The sequence below is a fragment of the Mytilus galloprovincialis genome, chromosome 2, assembly GCF_965363235.1.
Source record: "Mytilus galloprovincialis chromosome 2, xbMytGall1.hap1.1, whole genome shotgun sequence".
In the NCBI taxonomy this organism is placed as follows: Eukaryota; Metazoa; Mollusca; class Bivalvia; order Mytilida; family Mytilidae; genus Mytilus; species Mytilus galloprovincialis.
In genome coordinates this window covers 65,960,724-65,981,632 of record NC_134839.1, presented here as the reverse complement: position 1 = coordinate 65,981,632, position 20,909 = coordinate 65,960,724, and the positions used below count along the sequence as shown (strand labels likewise).

Here is a 20,909-nt window from a genome sequence, read left to right as displayed (position 1 = left end):
TTTGTGGACAGTTGTCCATTGGCAATCTTTCCTCATTACCGTAATTTTGCATACTAATAGTGTTTGCATAAGCGTGTTTTGAAAATATCTCAAATAACTGTCAATTTGTTTCGAATTAAAATGGCGTGTGACACCACAGGAAGTTTTAACATCAACATGGCGCCTACAATTAGATATGATTACTTGACATTCAGAGATAAAATATGACATAATGTTAATATCTTTATTCATAATTGATTTTATTAATGGTGTACGTCTTTGATTTCGTTGATTTGTTGCTAATAAAAGTAATTTATTCTTATGAAGTAAGGTTTTGTATTTACACCTGTTTCTCCTTCAGGTGTTTGAATAATTTGCGGCTAGTCCGTGTACCCTTGATGAAAAAAAATACGTTTGAATAATTTGTGGAAATGCCTTGTACCCATGAAGAAAATTATAATTAAGAAGTTAGGTGCGTCCTAAAGGATTTCTGGATTTACCTTCAAAAGAATTAATCAAACACAAACAGGAATAATTTGTATACCTAAGTAATCTTGGCACTGCACAAGGTCATGTTTTCTCTGCTGTTTAAGCCGCCATGGTATTTACACTAAACCCATTGGATGTGTTCTAATTGATAATTTAATATTATATGCATGATTTTTTTTAATTAGTTGTTATTGCCTTTCAACTAGCTGTCAGTAAGTTCGGGTACTCTCAGATCTGTACTTAATGTCTTTTTGTATTTGGGATGTTCAAGTACCCATCCATGTCCACTTGTATTTTTATCCATCTGATGAGTTAAGCATTTTTCAACTGATTTTTATAGTTCGTTCATATGTTATACTGTCATACCAGTTTTGGTTATATTTATTGCTATTTATATCCATCTAATTAGTTAATATAAAAAAAGAAGATTAGATAAGAGACCAAAATGACACAGAAATTAACAATTATAGGTCACCGTACGGCCTTCAATAATGAGCAAAGCCCATACCGCATAGTCAGCTGTAAAATGCCCCGAAATAACAATGTAAAACAATTCAAACAAGAAATCTATCGGCCTTGTTTATGTATAAAAAGGAACAAATATGTAACACATCAACAAACAACAACCACTGAATTGCAGGCTCCTGACTTGGGACAGGCACATAAGTCTTTTTCAAATGATTAAATGATTCGTTCTTATGTTGTACTGTTACACCACTTCCCAGGATAGGGGAAGATTGGGATCCCGCTAACATGTTTATTCCCGCCATTCTGTATGTGTGTGTCTGTCCCAAAGCAGGAGCATGTACTTCAGTTGTTGCCGTTTTTTGTTGTGTTACATGTTTGTTGTCGTTAATATTTTTGTACATTAGTTATGCCGTTAGTTTTCTCGTATGAATTGTTTCACATTTGTGGGTTTTAATAGCTGATTATGCAATTGAGCATTGCTCATTTCAGAAAGCCGTAAGGTGACATATAGCTGTTAATTTCTGTGTCATTTGGGCAGTTATGGAGAGTTGTCTCATTGGCAATCCTACCACATCTTTTTCTAAAAAAGAGATCTAGGGATAAAAAAGCAAAATATATCGATAAATTCTTTGCATGGGAAAGTTCAAACCTTATATCCTTAAAAAAAACATCTGATTTTATCAAGGGAGAATTTTTAAAAAAAAGTCTGTTTACATATAACAGATTTTCGGTAATAAATCAAATTACCTCACACGATACCTTCATATGAATAATTATTAATAATCACTAACAAACATTTTTCATAATTTTGAAATAAACGATATATAACTTCAAATTGTCGTGTTTATATATACTTTTAGATTTCTGCATACATTAAATGAATTCTATGTTAATCTGTCATATTGAAGTCATTTCAGACTATAACCGTTTGTCATCACTTAGTTAATTAAAAGGTAACGCTCTACCTACACCTTTTAACTAGGGTGAGTGATTGAAAAATCAAAAGAATGAGGGAAAAAAATCTTAAAAAGATTGTTATTTTGAATGCAACTTATTTGTTCCATTTGCATATGTATGTGTTATTTGAAATTAAAAACTGAATAAATAGATCATTTATTAAGAGGGGAGATAACAAGAGCAATCATATGTCGAAGAAAGATTTTTTGAGTGGCGTTTGCGTAACGTCCAGTAGTTATATTGTCAAGGATTTTGAGGGCGAGAAACTGTTTACTTTCAATACAATATATATTTGCAAGGTTAGACGACAAGGACGAAGGGCGTACGCGTGAAACTAAACTGCCACTGGAAAATAATGTTATGTTGGAATAATGGATAGCGAAGGCATGCCAATTCAGACCCCTTAAAGCGTTTTTGCAAGGAATCATGCAGAAACCGTGGCTTTCACCCTACAAGAAATGACAAATGATTAAACGTTTCCATTCTGGCGCAAGTGAGGGTTTATACGTCCCGCTAGTCAAACAGACCATAGTTCGCAAAAAATTCCCAACGTTTGTGTGTTGATTTTTGTAAATTGAAAACCATTACTAAAAAGGATGTTTACCCGCTACCAAGAATTGATGATATGGTGGAAGCTTTTAGAAATTCAAAGTACTTTTCCGTAATAGATTTGACCCGGGGAGCAATTAATAACTTATTCAAAGGTTTTCACGGATCGTATCTAAATTTACCGGCTTTGCAAACAACATCAACGTAAAATTTTTTATGTAACAGCTGATTGTAATAAGTTTCTTACAGGAACATCCAAATCTTCAATCCAAATCTGTATATATATGAAAGAAATATTTAGTAAAGGTTTTCTAAAATTTGTGGTAATGAAATTTTAAGAATTCCTGATTATTCAAAGAAAAACTATCAACAAACATTACTTAATTTATCATTTACTAAAAAAAATCAAATTTAGACAGATCTTTACTTGGTATGGCCATAAACAGTGAATTAAGACAAACGGAACTAGTCTGCAAAGGAGTGCAATGTTATCTCCAGTGTTCCGACAATGAAATAGGTTAATGTTTCACTTGTTTCATGTTCTTCATGGAAAATATAAACCAGTTGATATGTGGCATTTAATGAAGTCATCTCTTGAAGAAATATTTTATGTTATAGTAAGTTTACGAAAGGAAGTACACAGCGACAGGAGGTCCAGATAAAAATGCCGAATCCGCTACCATATACGTAACAAAAATATTGACAATGAAAACAAACCAAGCATCTCGAGGACGCAAGTTTCAGCAAACATTTTTTGTTGAAGATTAATGTTGTTTTTAACAAACAAACACTTATTTTTAGACTTGATCTTCAAGATGTATATTTCAGATGATAATTAAGGAATGATTGTAATACTTTATTGGTGTATGAAGAAATGACATAAAAATGTGGTCCATTATATAAATAACACATAGCTGAGAGGGTGATAGAGCAGATTGTTACCCTGAGAAAACATTGTCAACTGAGGCAAAGCCAAGGTTGATAATGTCTTTTCGAGGGGTAACAATCTGCTCTATCACCCTCTCCGATATGTGTTATTTAATTTTAATTTAAAATACTGAATGTTCTGTTATTATGGTCGATTAAATTTCAAATTCAAAGTAATAAACTATGACATCTTGTACATAACAACCATCCGTATTTATTATACTTATTATACGTTAAAATGCCAGATTTTGATTTGATAATGCGAGGGTGTTAATTTACTCTATCACATGGCTGAGCGGGTGACAATTTTTTTTTAATGTTCCCCTCTCGTGCAGACCAATCAAAAATCGATAATTGAAAGTACAATAAATTGAAATCACATCAAGTAATTAAATACAATGCTTGAGTTCTACGTTTTGGCTCAGATTTTATTATTTGACTGTCAAAATAAAAATAATAAACATCTTGCCCAACTTTTTTTTAATACCCGTAACACTGTTATGTACAGTACGTGACGTCATAGAAAATTCTTTTAGAAGTATTTTTTACAATAAAAGTAATTTGTAAAAGACAATTATAATAGGACATTCAGTATAATAAATTAAATAACACGTAGCTGAGACGGTGATAGAGCAGATTGATACCCCTCGAAAAAGCATTGTCAACCTTGGTTTCGCCGCGGTTGACAATTTTTTGTCGGGGTACCAATCTACTCTATCACCCTCTCGACTATGTGTTATTTATATATTAATAAAGCGCACACTTGATCAAGCGTCTCCGTGAAGGGTAATAGAGTATTTGCCATATGATAGAGTTGTATTTGATAAAGCGCACACTTGATCAAGCGTTTCCATGAAGGGTAATAGAGTAAATTAACACCCTCGTATTAGCCAATCAAAATCTGGCATTTTGACATGAAGTATAATAAAATGAATTACCCGCGTATCGTGTTATCAGTCAGGATTCTACTTCGTCAAAATTATCTCCCCATTACGCCAGTTCATTTTCACAATCGTAGAAATGGAAGCCATTGCAGGGATGACGCGCTACCAATTTTGCTCTTGGAAACCGATAAATTTATGAACATTGCACCATTACGATCCTTACATGTCAGTTGTATTTTAAAAGACAAATATATCAACTAGCTAATGAGCATCAGTTATTGAACTTGTTTGCATTGATTCAACTTAAAACTATTGTCTGATCGGTTGTCAGGTGGAATTTTCGAAAATTCATAAACATTTAAAACAAATTCTAATTAAATATTTCGTGGAAGGGCAGACTAGATTTTTTTAGTGGTTGAAGACTATAAACCCTAGTTATCACACACAAAAAAATTATAATTTTTCGAAGATATGCATTTTCATCATCCAACTTGAAAGACTGTCGTCAAGTACTTTCAGTAAAAAATAGCTATTCGAACACACCTACTCTGTTTTTGTGATTCATTAGATAGGTATTTCACTTGACCCATATATTCCATCTTTTAGAACTGTGATTTTTTTTATGTTATAAAGTCAACCTGTAGCTTTGATATATAAAAATGATAGAATCTGAAGCGAGACGATGTATGACATATTCTTGCTTTGTACGATATCAAGACAAAATATTCAACTCCAACACGCCTTAACATAAAAAGGTGCACTCGATTTTCTCTTTTCGATACAATTGTTACCCATTTATTGGATTTTTTTCTTGAATCACACAATGGAAGGGCAGATACGAAAATTACTGTCAAACTAATAGATTGATATGTTTTCCGTCCGTGGTAATTTTTTTTTTAAATCGGAGGTTATGCATTTTCTACATCCAACTTGAAAGATACCCATGTCGTCGACTTGATATCTAATTGTTCTGCTTAACTATGTACTAAAAAAATTTGAAACTTATGCAAATGGTGTTTTTAAGATAAAACACTTAGTTATTGAGAGGGAAATTGTAATTTTATTTGTTTCTATTAACTTTAAAATTTTTTGTCACTATAGTAAACATTACAGTAAACATTTCTCGCCTTCTCTAACAAAGAGCTTCGATTCTTTTGTTCTATTTCAACCGGGTTTTCGACTGTTATATAATACCGTACACACCACTTTATTTTTTAATGTTATTTCGAATAGACAGAAAAAGTATTAAAATCATTCCTTGTAATTCAATTCTAAAAAGATGTAAATAATGATAAAAACGTTGATGACGTTGTGGTCATGTCTATGAGCTGATAAACAAAACAGTTGAGAAATATTTGTGAAAGTCAAATGTTTAACACAAATGTGTGTACGTATATGATTAGCGAATAAAAAAAATGCAGGAATCCATGAAATCAGTGTTAATTTTCAATCTCCAAATACGTCGGACACCAACTGTGAAAATGCAAATGATACCCATGACAACAATCGACGATGGCCCTCATATATTTAAAAGAAGATGTGGTGTGATTGCCAATCCAGCAAATCTTTACAGGAGACCAGATGCCACAGAAATTAACAACTATAGGTCACCGTACGGCATTCAACACTGATGAGCAAAGCACATACCCTATAGCCAGCTATAAAAAGCCCCGAAATCACAAATGTAAAATAATTCAAACGAAAAAACTAACGGCCTAATTTTATATACAAAAATGAACGAAAACCAAATATGTAACACAGCAACAAACGACAACTACTGAATTACAGGCTCCTGACTCGGGACAGACATATACATACAGAATGTGTCATGTTGAAACATGTTAGCGGGATCCCTAACCTTGGACCGTGGTGCAACAGTACAAGATGAGAACGAACTATAATAACAGTTAAAAATGCATACCTCATCAGGCGGATACTGATAGAAATACATCTATCAAAAACATGAGTGAACGTGGTCGGGTACTTGTACATCCGAACAACGAAAAAAAATTGAGTACAGATCTGAGAGTAGTCGCAGTTACTGACAGCTAGTTCAAAACCAATGAAAACCAATATAAATCATGTATCTAAGATTAAATTAACAATTATTACACATCAAACATCAAATTGAATAAGTATCAAGTATAAAGAGGTTGTAAACAGTAAGAGAAAAAACATGACCTTGTGCAATGCCAAGATACAGGTATCGACAGATTGTAGATCGTTGAATGTGCATATGTATATAACAATAATATTTAGTTTGATTTTAATTTACTGATAACAAAATCAATATTAATACCAATAAAATCAACATTCAACGATCTTTTTATAGTGTTGAATTGATAACTTTCTAGCATAAGTTTTCTAATAGATCTATAAGTTTACCAGGCTCGTTAATTTCCGGGCACGCCAAACAACATCTCCGCTAAAACAAGGGTGTGTCATACCGTTAGAAATAAGTTTTCAACAGGTAAAACCAAACTTTAAACCCAAATATGTATATCTATAGAATAATTTAGTTAAGGCTTTAAGTAATTTGCATAACGTAATCCCCGTCTTAATTATTTACCAGTAATGCAAAGATCACGTTCATTTAAAATCAAAAACATCAGAACAGACACGGGGATAGATATAGCGAACGAGTTGTAATTTTCGATACCATCACCATTTAAAAGAGGAAAATTAACAATAGGGAACGAAAATCGTCCCTTTTGTCATAAATTATAAAGTGGATTTACCACCTCATTATTGGTTGCCTTATCCGCTCGTACAAACACAAACCGCTTTGCAAGTTTTTGGTGGGTTTATTTCTTATTCTAGAAATAGGCGTATTATGTACTCTATGTATAGTTATTTGTGAATTATTTTCAAAATTTGATATTCGAATATCATCTATATATTCTCCTAATTTGAGACGGACACTTTATGTATAACAGTTATTTGAGCTTCAAATAGCGTAGCTGTGTATTTGTACATATTGTAACATTGTATATATATATATATATATATATAGTCAACATCAAACTACCTCATTTGAAAGATTCCATCTGGTGCCTTGATATTAAATTCCTTATCCAAAATTATTCCAGAGAGATTCTCTGTTCTCAGAACCAATTTGTTTTTGGGTCAATATTTTTTTTTCTGTTTTAGGATGTTTTGGAAGTCTGAAATAATGAAGGAAGTGGTGGCTTTGTTCAGTTAATGTTTGTGTTGATTGAAGATCATTGGTAGTCCCTGTTATCCTTGTTCCTGAACCATCTAAGACCGTAGTTTGCTCTTTTGATATTTTCCCTAGTATTTCTATGTTTAACGACCGGTGTCTCATTGTCGTGTACTAGCATTCTTAATCTTATTTTATTCATAATTAAACTTCACAATGAACATACCAAAAACTTGACATTTCATGGTGATTTGATTCAGCAGTAATTCGACCAGTTTTTTTCATTTTTATGTGTATCCGACGCAATGAAGACATGCGTTCAACTTTCGTCCGTTTTCTCCGGTGTTGCAGAACAGAATTATACTTTATATTCGGTCACCAGCTTGGCATTTATCAGTTGTAAGATGCAAGTGCTTTTCTGATTTTTCAGACACCTACTTCCTGTTTTCCAATACTTTGAATTACGAGTATTTTTAACATGATAACGCGTGCGTCTTTTGGGAATTATTAACTAGTATTTTTACTAGAGATGTATGGTTTTTTAACACTTTGTTTTGTTGAGATTTTTATTCAGTTCATTGGAAAAATATTTTTTCTCAACAGATATTTTGGTGTGATAGCATTGCTTTACTACAATTTTCCTATCCTTAACTTTTATTTATTTCAACTCTACCAAAGGTACTGGTGGCCAATTTTTTCGACCTTCTAAAGGCATGAAATATTTAACACTGTGTGTTTACCAAGCACATACCAATCAACATAGTAGGGCGTCAGAATCAAGATATATGTATACATTTCCTACAGCCAAACATACACAGTGCCATTTTTTCAAAATAACGATTGAATGCAGTATTTACCTTTACTTGTACTATGACATGTATGAGTATGTAACTCCTGATAAACCAGTACATAGATTAGAATGAACGTGAAAAGTTTTGACTAAAAAACGACTTTGAACACCACGTATGCTAATAATAATTTTTGAAGCTTTTAATTTTCAAACATATTGCTCTTTTGTTGAAAATAGGAAATCCTGTAACTGTTATGTTAAAACCTTTTCAGCAGTTTTAATTACAATTACATTATGAACTTTCTATCAGAATATTGTTTTCTATACAAACTAAATATAACAAATGGTTTTAGAGAGAGTGAAAGGTCACTCACATCATGTACGGTTCTGGACGAATGCTATGTGATGACGATATTGCTCATTTAGATCAGATAAGCAAAAACTTGAATAAGACTGATTTACTATAGTACTTGAATCTAGTACTGGAAATCTATATGATAATTTTATTTGTAAGGGAAGAAGACAATCTTACAACAAATCATCACGTTTACATTCTATATTTTACAGCACTTTCTAATGAGTGTAACAATTGTCACGGAAATCACTCTATCACAGTTTGTAGTGTCTTTTTCAGCAAGTTTTGGCAAGAAAATAAACCTATGTTCCTTCAATGTAATATACAAAAGTCACGTTCCTTCGATATCGGTCTGAAATGGACGAAATAGTCCATGGGAAGTTGTGTTTGTGTGTGCCTTAGGGGCTGTCGGAAGCGATGTTGGTATATTTGATAATCCAGCTAAAGCTGGGTTGCAGTTGTAATTGTCTATAGATGTTGGTCCACTATTGTGTCCAATTAATCCAGCACTTTCCAAAACAGATTGCATGTTACCTCCAATAGGAGACACTCCCGATAGTTGATGCGGGGATGTAATTTGCGGAGTACGCTGCAAGATCGTGTTTGCCATCCCTTGTAAAATTTCAGACCGCGGTCTTAGGGGATTTAACATCTGTAGCTGTGACATATTGTGTGTTGGTCTTTGGATGCCCATTTGTGAGTATACATTAAATGGACTAGAATTTGCAGAGGGTATTCCATATGGAAACGAGGCTGCTGCAGCTGCTAAATAAGCATAAAGATGAGGATCAGCTATACCATATGGCCAAGCCATTGCCATTCTTTGTCTTTTGTCTTTCATTCTTCTGTTTTGAAACCATACCTACGGGAAGATAGTTGAATAAAAAAAATGGTATTTGATGACATACAGCAATAACAAAATCAAAATACTGACAAATTTCTTCTTGGTTCTCGTGAATTGATGCCAATGCCTTCGAATAAACAAAGCTGATTCAATAGAGAAAACCAACTTAAAAATATATAGAATTAGACTTAACGTTTTATCAGGCACTCATGAAAAATATATGCACTGCCAAGAATTTACCCACTAAAACAGGTACATGTTTACCCTCTTAGTTACTGTTCAGCAAGACCGTAAAACTTAGAATGTTATGCTTTCTATTCATTCAGTTCTGTTCATTATTATACAACAACGACGATTGGTATTAATAACATACCTTTATTGTATTTTCAGGAAGATTTAGCGATTTGGCTAATTCACAACGTCGGGGTCTTGACACATAATTTTCTTTGTAGAATTCCTTTTCTAGGCGACCAATCTGTTCCCTTGTAAATGCTGTTCTATATCGTCTCACTGAATCATCGGTGCAAGAATCTGAAAAATTTAAGATTTTTTTTCTAAATTTAATGCTTCTTTTTGAGTTTCAATTGGGTGCATAAAATCGTTGACCAAAGCACATTTTGTATGAAGCCAAGATCATACTAAAATTGTGCGCTCCGGATCAATATAAATAATAAGACGATGTGGTATGATTCCAATGAGACAACGCTCCACTACAGGGTCTGGGACATAGAAGTGATTATCTATTATAGATCGCAGTACGGCCTTCAACAATAAGCAAAACATTTATCGCACAGCAAGCTATAACATGCCCCAAAATGATAAATGTAAAACAATTCAAACAAAAAAAAAACCATGCAACTAACTAAAACATAAACGACACAAAGAACAATTATGAGAGCATTCGCAGTTACTGAAAGCAAGTTCAAAGCCAATAACAACTAATAAAAAAATCATGTTTATTTAATTTATGCTACACCAATGAAATCATGTGGTATATCAAGCTTTTAGTCTGTTTTCTTATGAAATGCTGTGACCTAGCTTATCACTAGAACAACATGCAGCCATGAATGTTGAAAGGAGTAGGTCCGGTAAGGACCGATTTTGGCCTCAAATTTCAGGTTCATCTAACTAAAGACTTTGAACACTTTTTAAACACTTAAGTGTCTATTTCAGTTGATTCAGTTAGTTGATGTGAAAGATTTTAACTGATTTAGTCATTAAAAACGCTCTGATTCAAGCTTAAATATGAAAAATCTATAAAAAATGCCAAATAATGTCACTTTTCCGATGGTTTTTGTCAAAAATGAAAGTGGCCGCATCCGTGTTCTCCCGAAACCTTAATATATGGTATGTATTATCATCAAATACAACTTACATTTCAATGTTAAGAATGAACACGAATGCGACCACTTTCATTTAAGATGGAAACCGTCTAAAATTTAAGTAAAATGCTAAAATTGTGAAGATTTCAGTAATTTAGCATGACTTAATGATGCTATTACCCGATATATGTACATTGTATTGTCAAAAACCGCCCATATTTATGTAGAAGAAGCATTCTACTTTCTAATAAATAATTAAAAGTTTACATTTTAAACAATTTTGTAAAACTGCTATAATTTGGGACCAAAAAGTGTTCTTACTGGACCTACTCCTTTATTAAGAAATACAACTTCATTTTGGAACGCCTCTCGGTTGTTGTCGGCAAATCAAAACGGCAGATTCTAATGAAACATACTGTTCATGCTCATATTTCATTACTCGTTTTCATAATATCTATTTTCATTTTTAACCGGATTTTTGTGACAAAAATGTCGGTTATTGATTTGGGGATGTACGGCGGGCGGCCGGGCGGGCGGTCGGGCGGGCGGCCGGGCGGCAATCAAATGTTGTCCGTGCATTAACTCATGAACCGTTCAACCAAAGCTTTTAAAATTTTAATATGGTATTACTGACAACTATACGAAGGTCAAGTTCAATAATGGCGATTTTGACTTTTACCGTTCAGGAGTTGTGGTTCTTGAAAGATTGAAAAATGGAGTTTCCAGTCGTGTCCGTGCATTTACGCATGAACTGTTCTACCAAAGCTTCTGAAATTTTAATATGCTGTTACTGATGACAAAATGGAGGTCAAGTTCAATAATGACGATTTTGACTTTTACCGTTCAGGAGTTATGGTTCTTGAAAGATTGAAAAATGGTGTTTCCCGTCGTGTCCGTGCATTTTCTCATGAACCATTCAACCAAAGCTTTTGAAATTTTAATATGTTGTTACTGATGACAAAATAGAGGTCAAGTTCAATAATGACGAATTTGACTTTTACCGTTCAGGAGTTATGGTTCTTGAAAGATTGAAAAATGGAGTTTCCAGTCGTGTCCGTGCATTTATGCACGAACTGTTCTACCAAAGCTTCTGAAATTTTAATATGCTGTTACTGATGACAAAATGGAGGTCAAGTTCAATAATGACGATTTTGACTTTTACCGTTCAGGAGTTATGGTTCTTGAAAGATTGAAAAATGGTGTTTCCCGTCGTGTCCGTGCATTTTCTCATGAACCATTCAACCAAAGCTTTTGAAATTTTAATATGTTGTTACTGATGACAAAATAGAGGTCAAGTTCAATAATGACGATTTTGACTGTTACCGTTCAGGAGTTATGGTTCTTGAAAGATCGTAAAATGGCGTTTCCATTCACGTTATTGCATTTACTCATGAACCATTCAATCTAAGCTTTTCAAATTTTAATATGTTGATACTGATGACAAAATGGAGGTCAAATTTGATATTGACGATTTTCACTTTCACCATTCATCAGTAATGGTTCTTGTGATATTGCCAGGACACAAATAAATGTTAATAAATCCGGTTTGCTGTCGTTGTGACAGCCTCTTGTATTTCTTGTTATCTGATGATCCAACAATTCAAACTTGTTTTAAAACATATATATATATGCTCTGAATCATTGATAGGTATTATATTTTTAAGTTTAAATTATATATAAGCTGAATTGCTGTTGAATTAAAAAAAAAATTATCTTTATGTAAATAACAATTTTCAGATTATTGCAAACTGAATTGCGAATGATAAATTGAACTCTAAGTGGCCTCTTAAGGATGTTCGCTTCTCTGTTTCAAAATAACAAGGTTTTAAATAACTGTTACAGATTGATAGAATCATCGATAAGCGAACTTAAAAATTAGAAAAGATTGATAGGTCTGTGTTCTAGTTTTTGAGATATGAAAACTATATGCAATAAATTATGAAAGAAAAGAAGGGCAAAATTTTTATTGGCACTACATGGATGAAACTAGAGGTTTCCAAATCTCAGACAAAAGAGTAACGAACATTCTTAATTAAAATAGAGACATGTAATATGTATTATGTCTCAGATTTTAAAGACATGTGATATAGTTTAGATCCCATGTTGATGTTGTTTTTTTTTTTAGATAAGTGGGATCGAAATTTAAGACGTTTCCATAGATTGTGTTGTCTTTGACATTTATATCCTCCTTTAGACCGTGAGACATATTTAACTTCTGTTTCCAAAGATTAACGCCTGCATATTTTTGTAAAATAATTTGGAGAATCTCAAAAGTATGCTCTTAATTTTTGTAAGAATCCCTTTGAAATAATTACTTTTTTCTCTCTCTAATTCTCTTGAAATTATAAAAAAAGGTGGTTTTTTTTTTGCTGTATATATATATCTAAATTGTAAATAAATGTATACGCTTTCATTCTTATGATTAAAATCATTCGAAAAATGCATCTTTTCCCAATATGTAGCAGTTTGACGTCGCGAAAAATAACACTTATATTTATAGTCCATTTATGTTAGCAACGGCATTGCCTCGCCTAGTATCTGTATTGGATGCTTCTCTCATGCACATTTACCAAATAGAAAGATAATAAACGAAAAAATACAAGAAAGCTCAGTATACACGCGTTTTTTATTGCGTAAAAGATTGCCTATCGACGTTAATTAACGTCCAACAATCCATCAATTAATAAATTACAGAACAAAACTTTTCAACCTCGCATTATAATTTCAGAAACTTGAATCTCACATTAACACAATCTACTATACTTTTAAAAAAATACATAAAATAATGTACCATGGGTCAACGTGCTATTCTTCAGTCTTTAAGTCGTGCAAAATTACCCAATTTTGCATAGATTGTTCATTGGCCATAAAAAAATCTATGAGAAAGAATTTTGTGATGAAATATGAGAACATAGGTTTATTATATGCTTTAAGAAAATAAAAATAACGAAAACACTAAAAGAGTTATCTCCCTGTAAAATAACTAAGAAGAAACATTTATTCTAAAAAAACACACGTATTTGAGATTTGTTTAAATATTATGGATAAGGCAATATTAATCACTATATTTTTATATGAATAAATGTGTCTTGTGAATTGATTGCAAATCTGACTCCAAATTTGCAAATTTAGGCAAAGAAGTAGACCAATTGTGTACTGCGATTGTACAATCCAGTATGGCGGTGTACCATGGATCTACCTTAAAACGTTAGAAAGTTAACTATTTTTTTTTAGAAAGACAGAATCAAAATACATGTAAACACTGAAGCTGGGTGAAATAACTTGGACTTTTATTTTATCTTTCGTTAAATCTTATTATGCAATGCAGTGCTAGTTACCGTCTTGAAAATTGTCATTTACAATGTATTCTTTAATTTATCGCCAGTGTAACAGATTAATTCATTTGTCTAATCGTTTAGTATTTTTTTCTCGAATATTTTATAAGTTATTCGCTTTGTTGTTTAAATTTTAGCTCCAAACTTGGCAATTCGTTACTCATGCCTTATTGATCAAAAAGTTTCTAATGCATTCTATAGTATATGTACTTTGATTTTTTTATAATTCGAATTTTCATTACTTCTTTATAGTATAAATGATAATTAATTATTTTACGTTTTATCACCATGACAATTATGCATTAGGCCATCAATTTAATTACTACAAGGGACTATCAATTATTCCAATAGTCCATGTGCAAGTTATATGCTGACTATTTAAAAGTTAACTGATAGGGATTTTTTAATGTCATGCCATACTTCAAATAAACTAAAGTTTCGTTACATGCATGTAATAATGTTAGTTTTCTCTATTTACAAATTAATGTAAAACTTTCCTACTCAAGCAGCTTTTACCTCCGTGTTTCTAATTTATGACAACGATATATGGTTGAAAAAAATCACTACACGGTTGCGATTAAAAGACCAACTTCAAACAGAACTGGAATACACAATTACAAGAGTCTACAAAAACAGATAGTTACAGAATGTTAAAGTTAGAATAAGATTTTGAAAAAATACCCTCAAAGTATGAAAGATCCTCCATGTATCATAATAATTGTTTAGATTTTCTTAAATACTCAATATATAAATATTGTCATATTAACTTAAAAGGGTTCCTTGCGAAAGCAGCACACCATTCTTATTTAAAAAGAGACGAAAGATAACAAAGGTAGAACATTAATTTTATAAGTAGAAAAGCACCTGGCTTTGAAGGAGAGACAAACACGAGTCTACAAAACACTACATATAAAACTTAAGACTGAACAACACGACCCCCCCCCCCCCCCCCCCCAAAGGCGGCGATGTTCTCAGGGGCGCTCCGGAAGGGCAAGTTTTTCAGAAATGAAATAATTTCTGAAAACTTGTTTATCTATTTTCCTTTATTCTTCTGGTTAAGGTGGTACCCAACACTTTCACTAAAATTAATTTGTCTCGTTTAATTTTCATAAAATTTTGTCAAAGTATTTACTTTAACCCTTTAACAAAATTATAAAAATTTCAAAAATTTTGAACCAACCGTTTTGTCAGATAAATTACACTGGTTATATAGCAGTTTGACAAACACCAATGTTGATCATTGAGAAGCTTTATACTCCTTTTATAACACAACGTCATTAAAACGTTTAGCTAACTTTACAGAGTTATCTCCCTGTAGTGTTAGGTACCACCTTAATTACGTTATGTTTTAATGGCGTATCCAACAGTTTATTTACGACGGTGAGATTTTTCACCCTGTAAGATATTTTGTTCTTTAATTGACAGAGAATCAAATTTTGTCAAAAAAAATATTTGACGCAGATTTCGTTTTTGCAAAAAGTTCGGCTGAAAATTAGACATTTTTGCAATTTTGGAGAAAAAACGTTTTTATTTAAAAATGTAAATATGATTATCTAATCAGCATATACTTATGAAATGGAGCTCAAATTGAAGCAAAACAATTCAAGATTGTTAGAAAAATCTAACTTTACCATTAAAAGCATTAATTCCTTTACTCAAAGAAAGCCAAAAACGTTATGGTCCCCCCCCCCCCCCCCCCAAAAAAAAAAAAAAAAAAACTGCAAGAAATGAACATTTGAAACGTCAAACTAACAATTGTTTTACCAAAGTCCAAGATTTCTGAATTTACGTAAAATAGACGTTGGTGATAGGCAAAGTAGCTTTAGAAACAAATTGAGAGCAATAGACATACCCTGACCTCATCAATAAAATGTAGGTTAACCAAATCTGACAAAAGTCTGATGAAACATTTTCAAATTCGGTTTAACTGAAAATAATGTACCAAACCCTTTATGTAAACAAAATGCTGGAAAAAAATATTTTTATGTTAATTAAAATCAATGTGTAAATCATCTTATTTACCTTAAGTGCTGTTCCGGTTCAAGGGAGTTAATCTGAACTTGAAAGAAAAAAATCCCCACAATTTGTTACAGGACGTTATAATGAAGGATCCTTTCAAATTCTATCACGATCCGTTATTATATATATAATTACTGATTTCAATATACACAAATATGTAACTATGATTCAAAAATCTTGTAGCTAGTAATGTTTCTAGCTGCGGAAAGCTCATAAACTTCAACTCTTGACAGGAAAAAGTCTTCATTACATATAATTTATTAATGAGTTTAAATTAACAGTAATTAATTATTTGGCGTCGTAAAATTGTTAATTATCAGATATGTTATACTAACAAGAAATGTTATAAATGAGTCACACTTTTGGATAAAACTGGTGGTATATGTCTTCTATCATTCTATGTTACGTAATCAGTTTGATTGTTTTCCTAATTTTTGCATCTTTTTTCTGTTCTGAAAACACATGTCTGTTATAATTAACAATAACAGTTGATTAATTAAAGTTGACTCTATATGGATTTTGCTACTATTGTAAGTTCACTTTTGGTCATATAGCTCGAAATGTGTTTCGGTACTTATACATCCTTGGCTTTTAAATATTTGGCTTTGGGCGTAACTGGGGAAGTTAATAAAAAAAAAAGCGCTTCAATTTTGTTTGTATCGGGAATACAAGAAACAATTAATGATGCATTTTAAAACAAATGAATGATAATGTTAACCAAAAAAAAAAACAACACATATAACTCATATCAGTTCTAAGACTCAAGCAAACACAAATCCACATTTATTTTTATTTCTCATACCAGTTAGACCTGCACACTATCGAGTACTTGAAAAATACTTTGATGGACATGTTAAAAAAAAAAGACTTGGATTGAATGATCCCGTTAAGATCTAAAACAACGAAAACAGAGTGCTCTGCAGTAGTAGAACTGGTAAGGATATATATACGATTATATTCAAAGGATCAAAAACTGCTTATCGAATTTGTATCCTATATAGTCTAATCTGTTGCAATGAAAAACAACGACTCTTCTTTAATTATAGAGTTACAAGAAACTGGAATTTTAAAATTAAGACCCCCCAAAAAAAAGAGAAAAAAATTGTAACCTCAAATCTTATAAATAAACAATCCCTTTTATATATTTAGAAAAAGATGCAGTATACATGGTAAATGAGGGATGTTGATGTCCTAAATTTGGGAAGGATGCAACGTCTTTTTAACTAACTTAAATATATATATATTAAAAACGATAACATTGAACGAATAAAAAATGTAAGCAAAATCGTTGGTATAGAATAGACTTAAAATCAACAATTTTAATAACGAAAATAAAAAAGTTTTCAATTTCGTAAAAGGTGATAAATATTTTGTCCCAAGACAATTTATCTCGTATCAATATAAAATAGTTATAGGGTAACCTTGAAGCACAAACTATTCTATATGTGTATTCGATTTAAAAACGTCAAAAATTACCTAGTATATCTGAACGATTTTACAGCAAAGCAACTTTTATTTCGACGTTTTGGTGAACCATAGCCCCACTTCAAATTATTTGATATAGAAACTAAAACAAATTCGACTTTTGTTTATATATGGCAACTTCATTTCGTTTTATATAATATATATATACAACTCGTCTAAACATCAACCCAACAATGTTAGATCTGTAAATTTGCTTTCGCAAATTTTTGGTTCTTCCATCGCCGGGATTCGAACCCATGCTACTGTGATATCGTGACACCAAATCGCCTGCACTGCAGCCGTCCCGCTAGACAATATATATATATATATATATTATATATATATAATAGGCCCAGTTATATATAAGAGGACTGAAGATTTAAAGATAATATTAAACACGTATTTTACTCTGATGTTAGGTGCATTCTACATAAGTTTGCATCTTTTTAAACTATATTGAATTAATAAAATTGTAGTAAATAAAACTGACAGCTGAATGAATCTATTAGGTTTTCATCTAAGTTTAACATGTCCAAGTTGTCTACAAAATCTTTAAAAAAAAACAGTCTGTAACATCTTCCATTTACTGTTTCTTGTCCTCAAATTAAAATCAATTAGCAAATCCACATTTCTTATTTTTAAAATGTAGAAGAAAACCTAAGCAGTATAGTTTCCTTCTGAACTAGAGAAAGCAATGCAAACGTTTAAATACATTCAAGCTTTCAACCTATTTCATGAACAATACATGTATAGTATTTGTTTTTCTTGACATATAAATTACATTCATATACACCCTATAAATTAAAACATATTGTTTTTAATTAGAGGAATGTTTAAAGTGTGTAGTCTGTAGGAAAAGGTAATCAATTAGCATATTTTATTGCTGTGGTTTATTTTGGTTTATCCAGTAACAAAATTATGATTTATCTCAAAGGAATTCGCTAAATTAAATACTTTTTTTCAATTTAAAGTTTAGATGTTTACCTGCTTGATCGAAATTTCAGTGTGTAGCTTAACAAGAAGCACATACTTTGATTATTTGTTTTAATGATCATATCACTTCTATGATCTATTAAATATCATTAAAATAATTATTGTAAACTAAAATAAATTATTACTATATAGTATATTAATATCCAGTTTTTGATTTTTTTTTTACAAAATATTTCCTCATATATCTTTAAATATATATTTTGTGTATATAATTATTTGATTATCTCACCCCTGTCGGCTGCGTCTTTCTCACTATCAGATAGTATATCTAGATGGTCTCCTTCATTCTTTGACTCTGTATTCCTATCTCCACCGTTCCGTTTGGAGTCTGTTATAAAATAAGAATCATCATCGGATTCAACATTGCCATCATCCGGAAGCTGTTGGTGATGTTTCATCGTGAAATCAAATGCACTCTGTGTAATACGTTCAGAGTTAAGTTCAAAACCTGAACCAGTTGCTCTGATTTCGTTCATAATTACTAAGTTAATGTTATTTCAAACTTAAATTAACAAGTCCTGAATTCACGTAAAAAATATATCTACTTATTTGTAGAAAAAAAGTAAAAATTACAAAAATTGTCCAAAACAGGTAAAAGTCATATTTGAAACATGATACTGTTGATGTGACATTTTAAGACGATTATCTGGGAAATAGACGTTTTCACACAAGAAAGAACTACAAGGTCTCGGGGGATTTGTCGAAAAAATATACACCTGTCATTTGAATTGATTCAGGGGTGGGAATTTTCACATATTGACATCTCATTTACAAATAAGGTTTAGTAACATCGATTGTCGTTGGGCCATACGTTGTTACATTTATTAATAACTCCGCCTACTTGTATTCATGACAAATAGTTGTGATTTATTTGTGGTAAACTGTACAAAAGAATAACTCTTTTGTACTCAATTTGCAGCTTAATAAAACGACCCATAACGTAAAGTTTTACAAATTATTTTAAATCGTAATTCTGAATTAATGGTGGTGTGAATTAAACGCTAACGAGACATTTACACAACATAAAATAAAAAAATATATCTCAATTTAAATAAACTTATACCAATAACGCTTTTATATCTTATATGAATTAACATCCGATAAATGTTAATAAGTATTTCCAGAAACAATCATAATATAAAAACTAGAGGCTCTCAAGAGCCTGTGTGGCTCACCTTGGTCTATGTGCATATTAACGGACACAGATAAATTCATGAAAAATTGGTGTTTTGGTGATGGTAATGTGTTTGTAGATCTTTCTTTACTGAACATTCTTGTTGCTACAATTATCTCTATCTATAATGAACTTGGCCCAGTAATTACAGTGGAAAATATTTCCTAAATTTATGAATATTGTTAACAATTGACTATAAAGGACAATAACTCCTTAAGGGGTCAATTGACAATTTTGGTCATGTTGACTTATTTGTAGGTCTTATTTTGTTGAACATTATTGCTGTTTACAGTTTATCTCTATCTATAATAATATTCAAGATAATAACCAAAATCTGCAAAATTTCCTTAAAATTACTAATTCGGGGGCAGCAACCCAACAACGGGTTGTCTGATTCGTCTAAAAATTTCAGGGCAGATAGATCTTGACCTGATAAACAATTTTACCTCGTGTCAGATTTGCTCTTAATGCTTTGGTTTCAGAGTTATAAGCCAAAAACTACATTTTACCCCTATGTTCTATTTTTTACCATGGCGGCCATCTTGGTTGGTTGGCCTGGTCACGCCACACATTTTTTAAACTAGATACCCCAAAGATGATTGTGGCCAAGTTTGGATTAATTTGGCCCAGTAGTTTCAGAGGAGAATATTTTTGTAATAGATTACTAAGATTTACGAAAAATGGTTCAACATTGACTATAAAGGGCAATAACTCCTAAAGGGGTCAACTGACCATTTCGGTCAAGTTAACTTATTTGTAAATCTTACTTTGCTGAACATTATTGCTGTTTACAGTTTATCTCTATCTATAATAATATTCAAGATAATAACCAAAATCTGCAAAATTTCCTTAAAATTACTAATTCGGGGGCAGCAACCCAACAACGGTTGTCTGATTCGTCTGAAAATTTCAGGGCAGATAGAATTTGACCTGATAAACAATTTTACCCACTGTCAGATTTGCTCTAAATGCTTTGGTTTCAGAGTTATAAGACAAAAACTACATTTTCCCCCTATGTTCTATTTTTAGCCATGGCGGCCATCTTGGTTGGTTGGCCGGGTCACGCACATTTTTTAAACTAGATACCCCAATGATGATTGTGGCCAAGTTTGGTTTAATTTGGCCCAGTAGTTTCAGAGGAGAAGATTTTTGTAAAAGCTAACGGCGGACGACGACGACGGCGGACGACGACGACGACGG

The 20,909-nt window shown here is 32.0% G+C and overlaps 1 protein-coding gene across 1 annotated transcript; it reads right to left on the bottom strand.

Moving 5' to 3' along the window:
• Nucleotides 1-8,660: 8,660 nt before the first annotated feature.
• Nucleotides 8,661-19,202, bottom strand: LOC143064149 (homeobox protein Hox-D3-like). The gene is made up of 3 exons (XM_076236771.1): nucleotides 18,765-19,202; nucleotides 9,776-9,933; nucleotides 8,661-9,420 (listed from the first exon to the last, which is right to left on the bottom strand). Exons 1-3 carry the CDS (start codon nucleotides 19,009-19,011, stop codon nucleotides 8,890-8,892), a joined length of 936 nt encoding a protein of 311 aa, XP_076092886.1. The 5' UTR covers nucleotides 19,012-19,202; the 3' UTR covers nucleotides 8,661-8,889.
• Nucleotides 19,203-20,909: the final 1,707 nt, after the last annotated feature.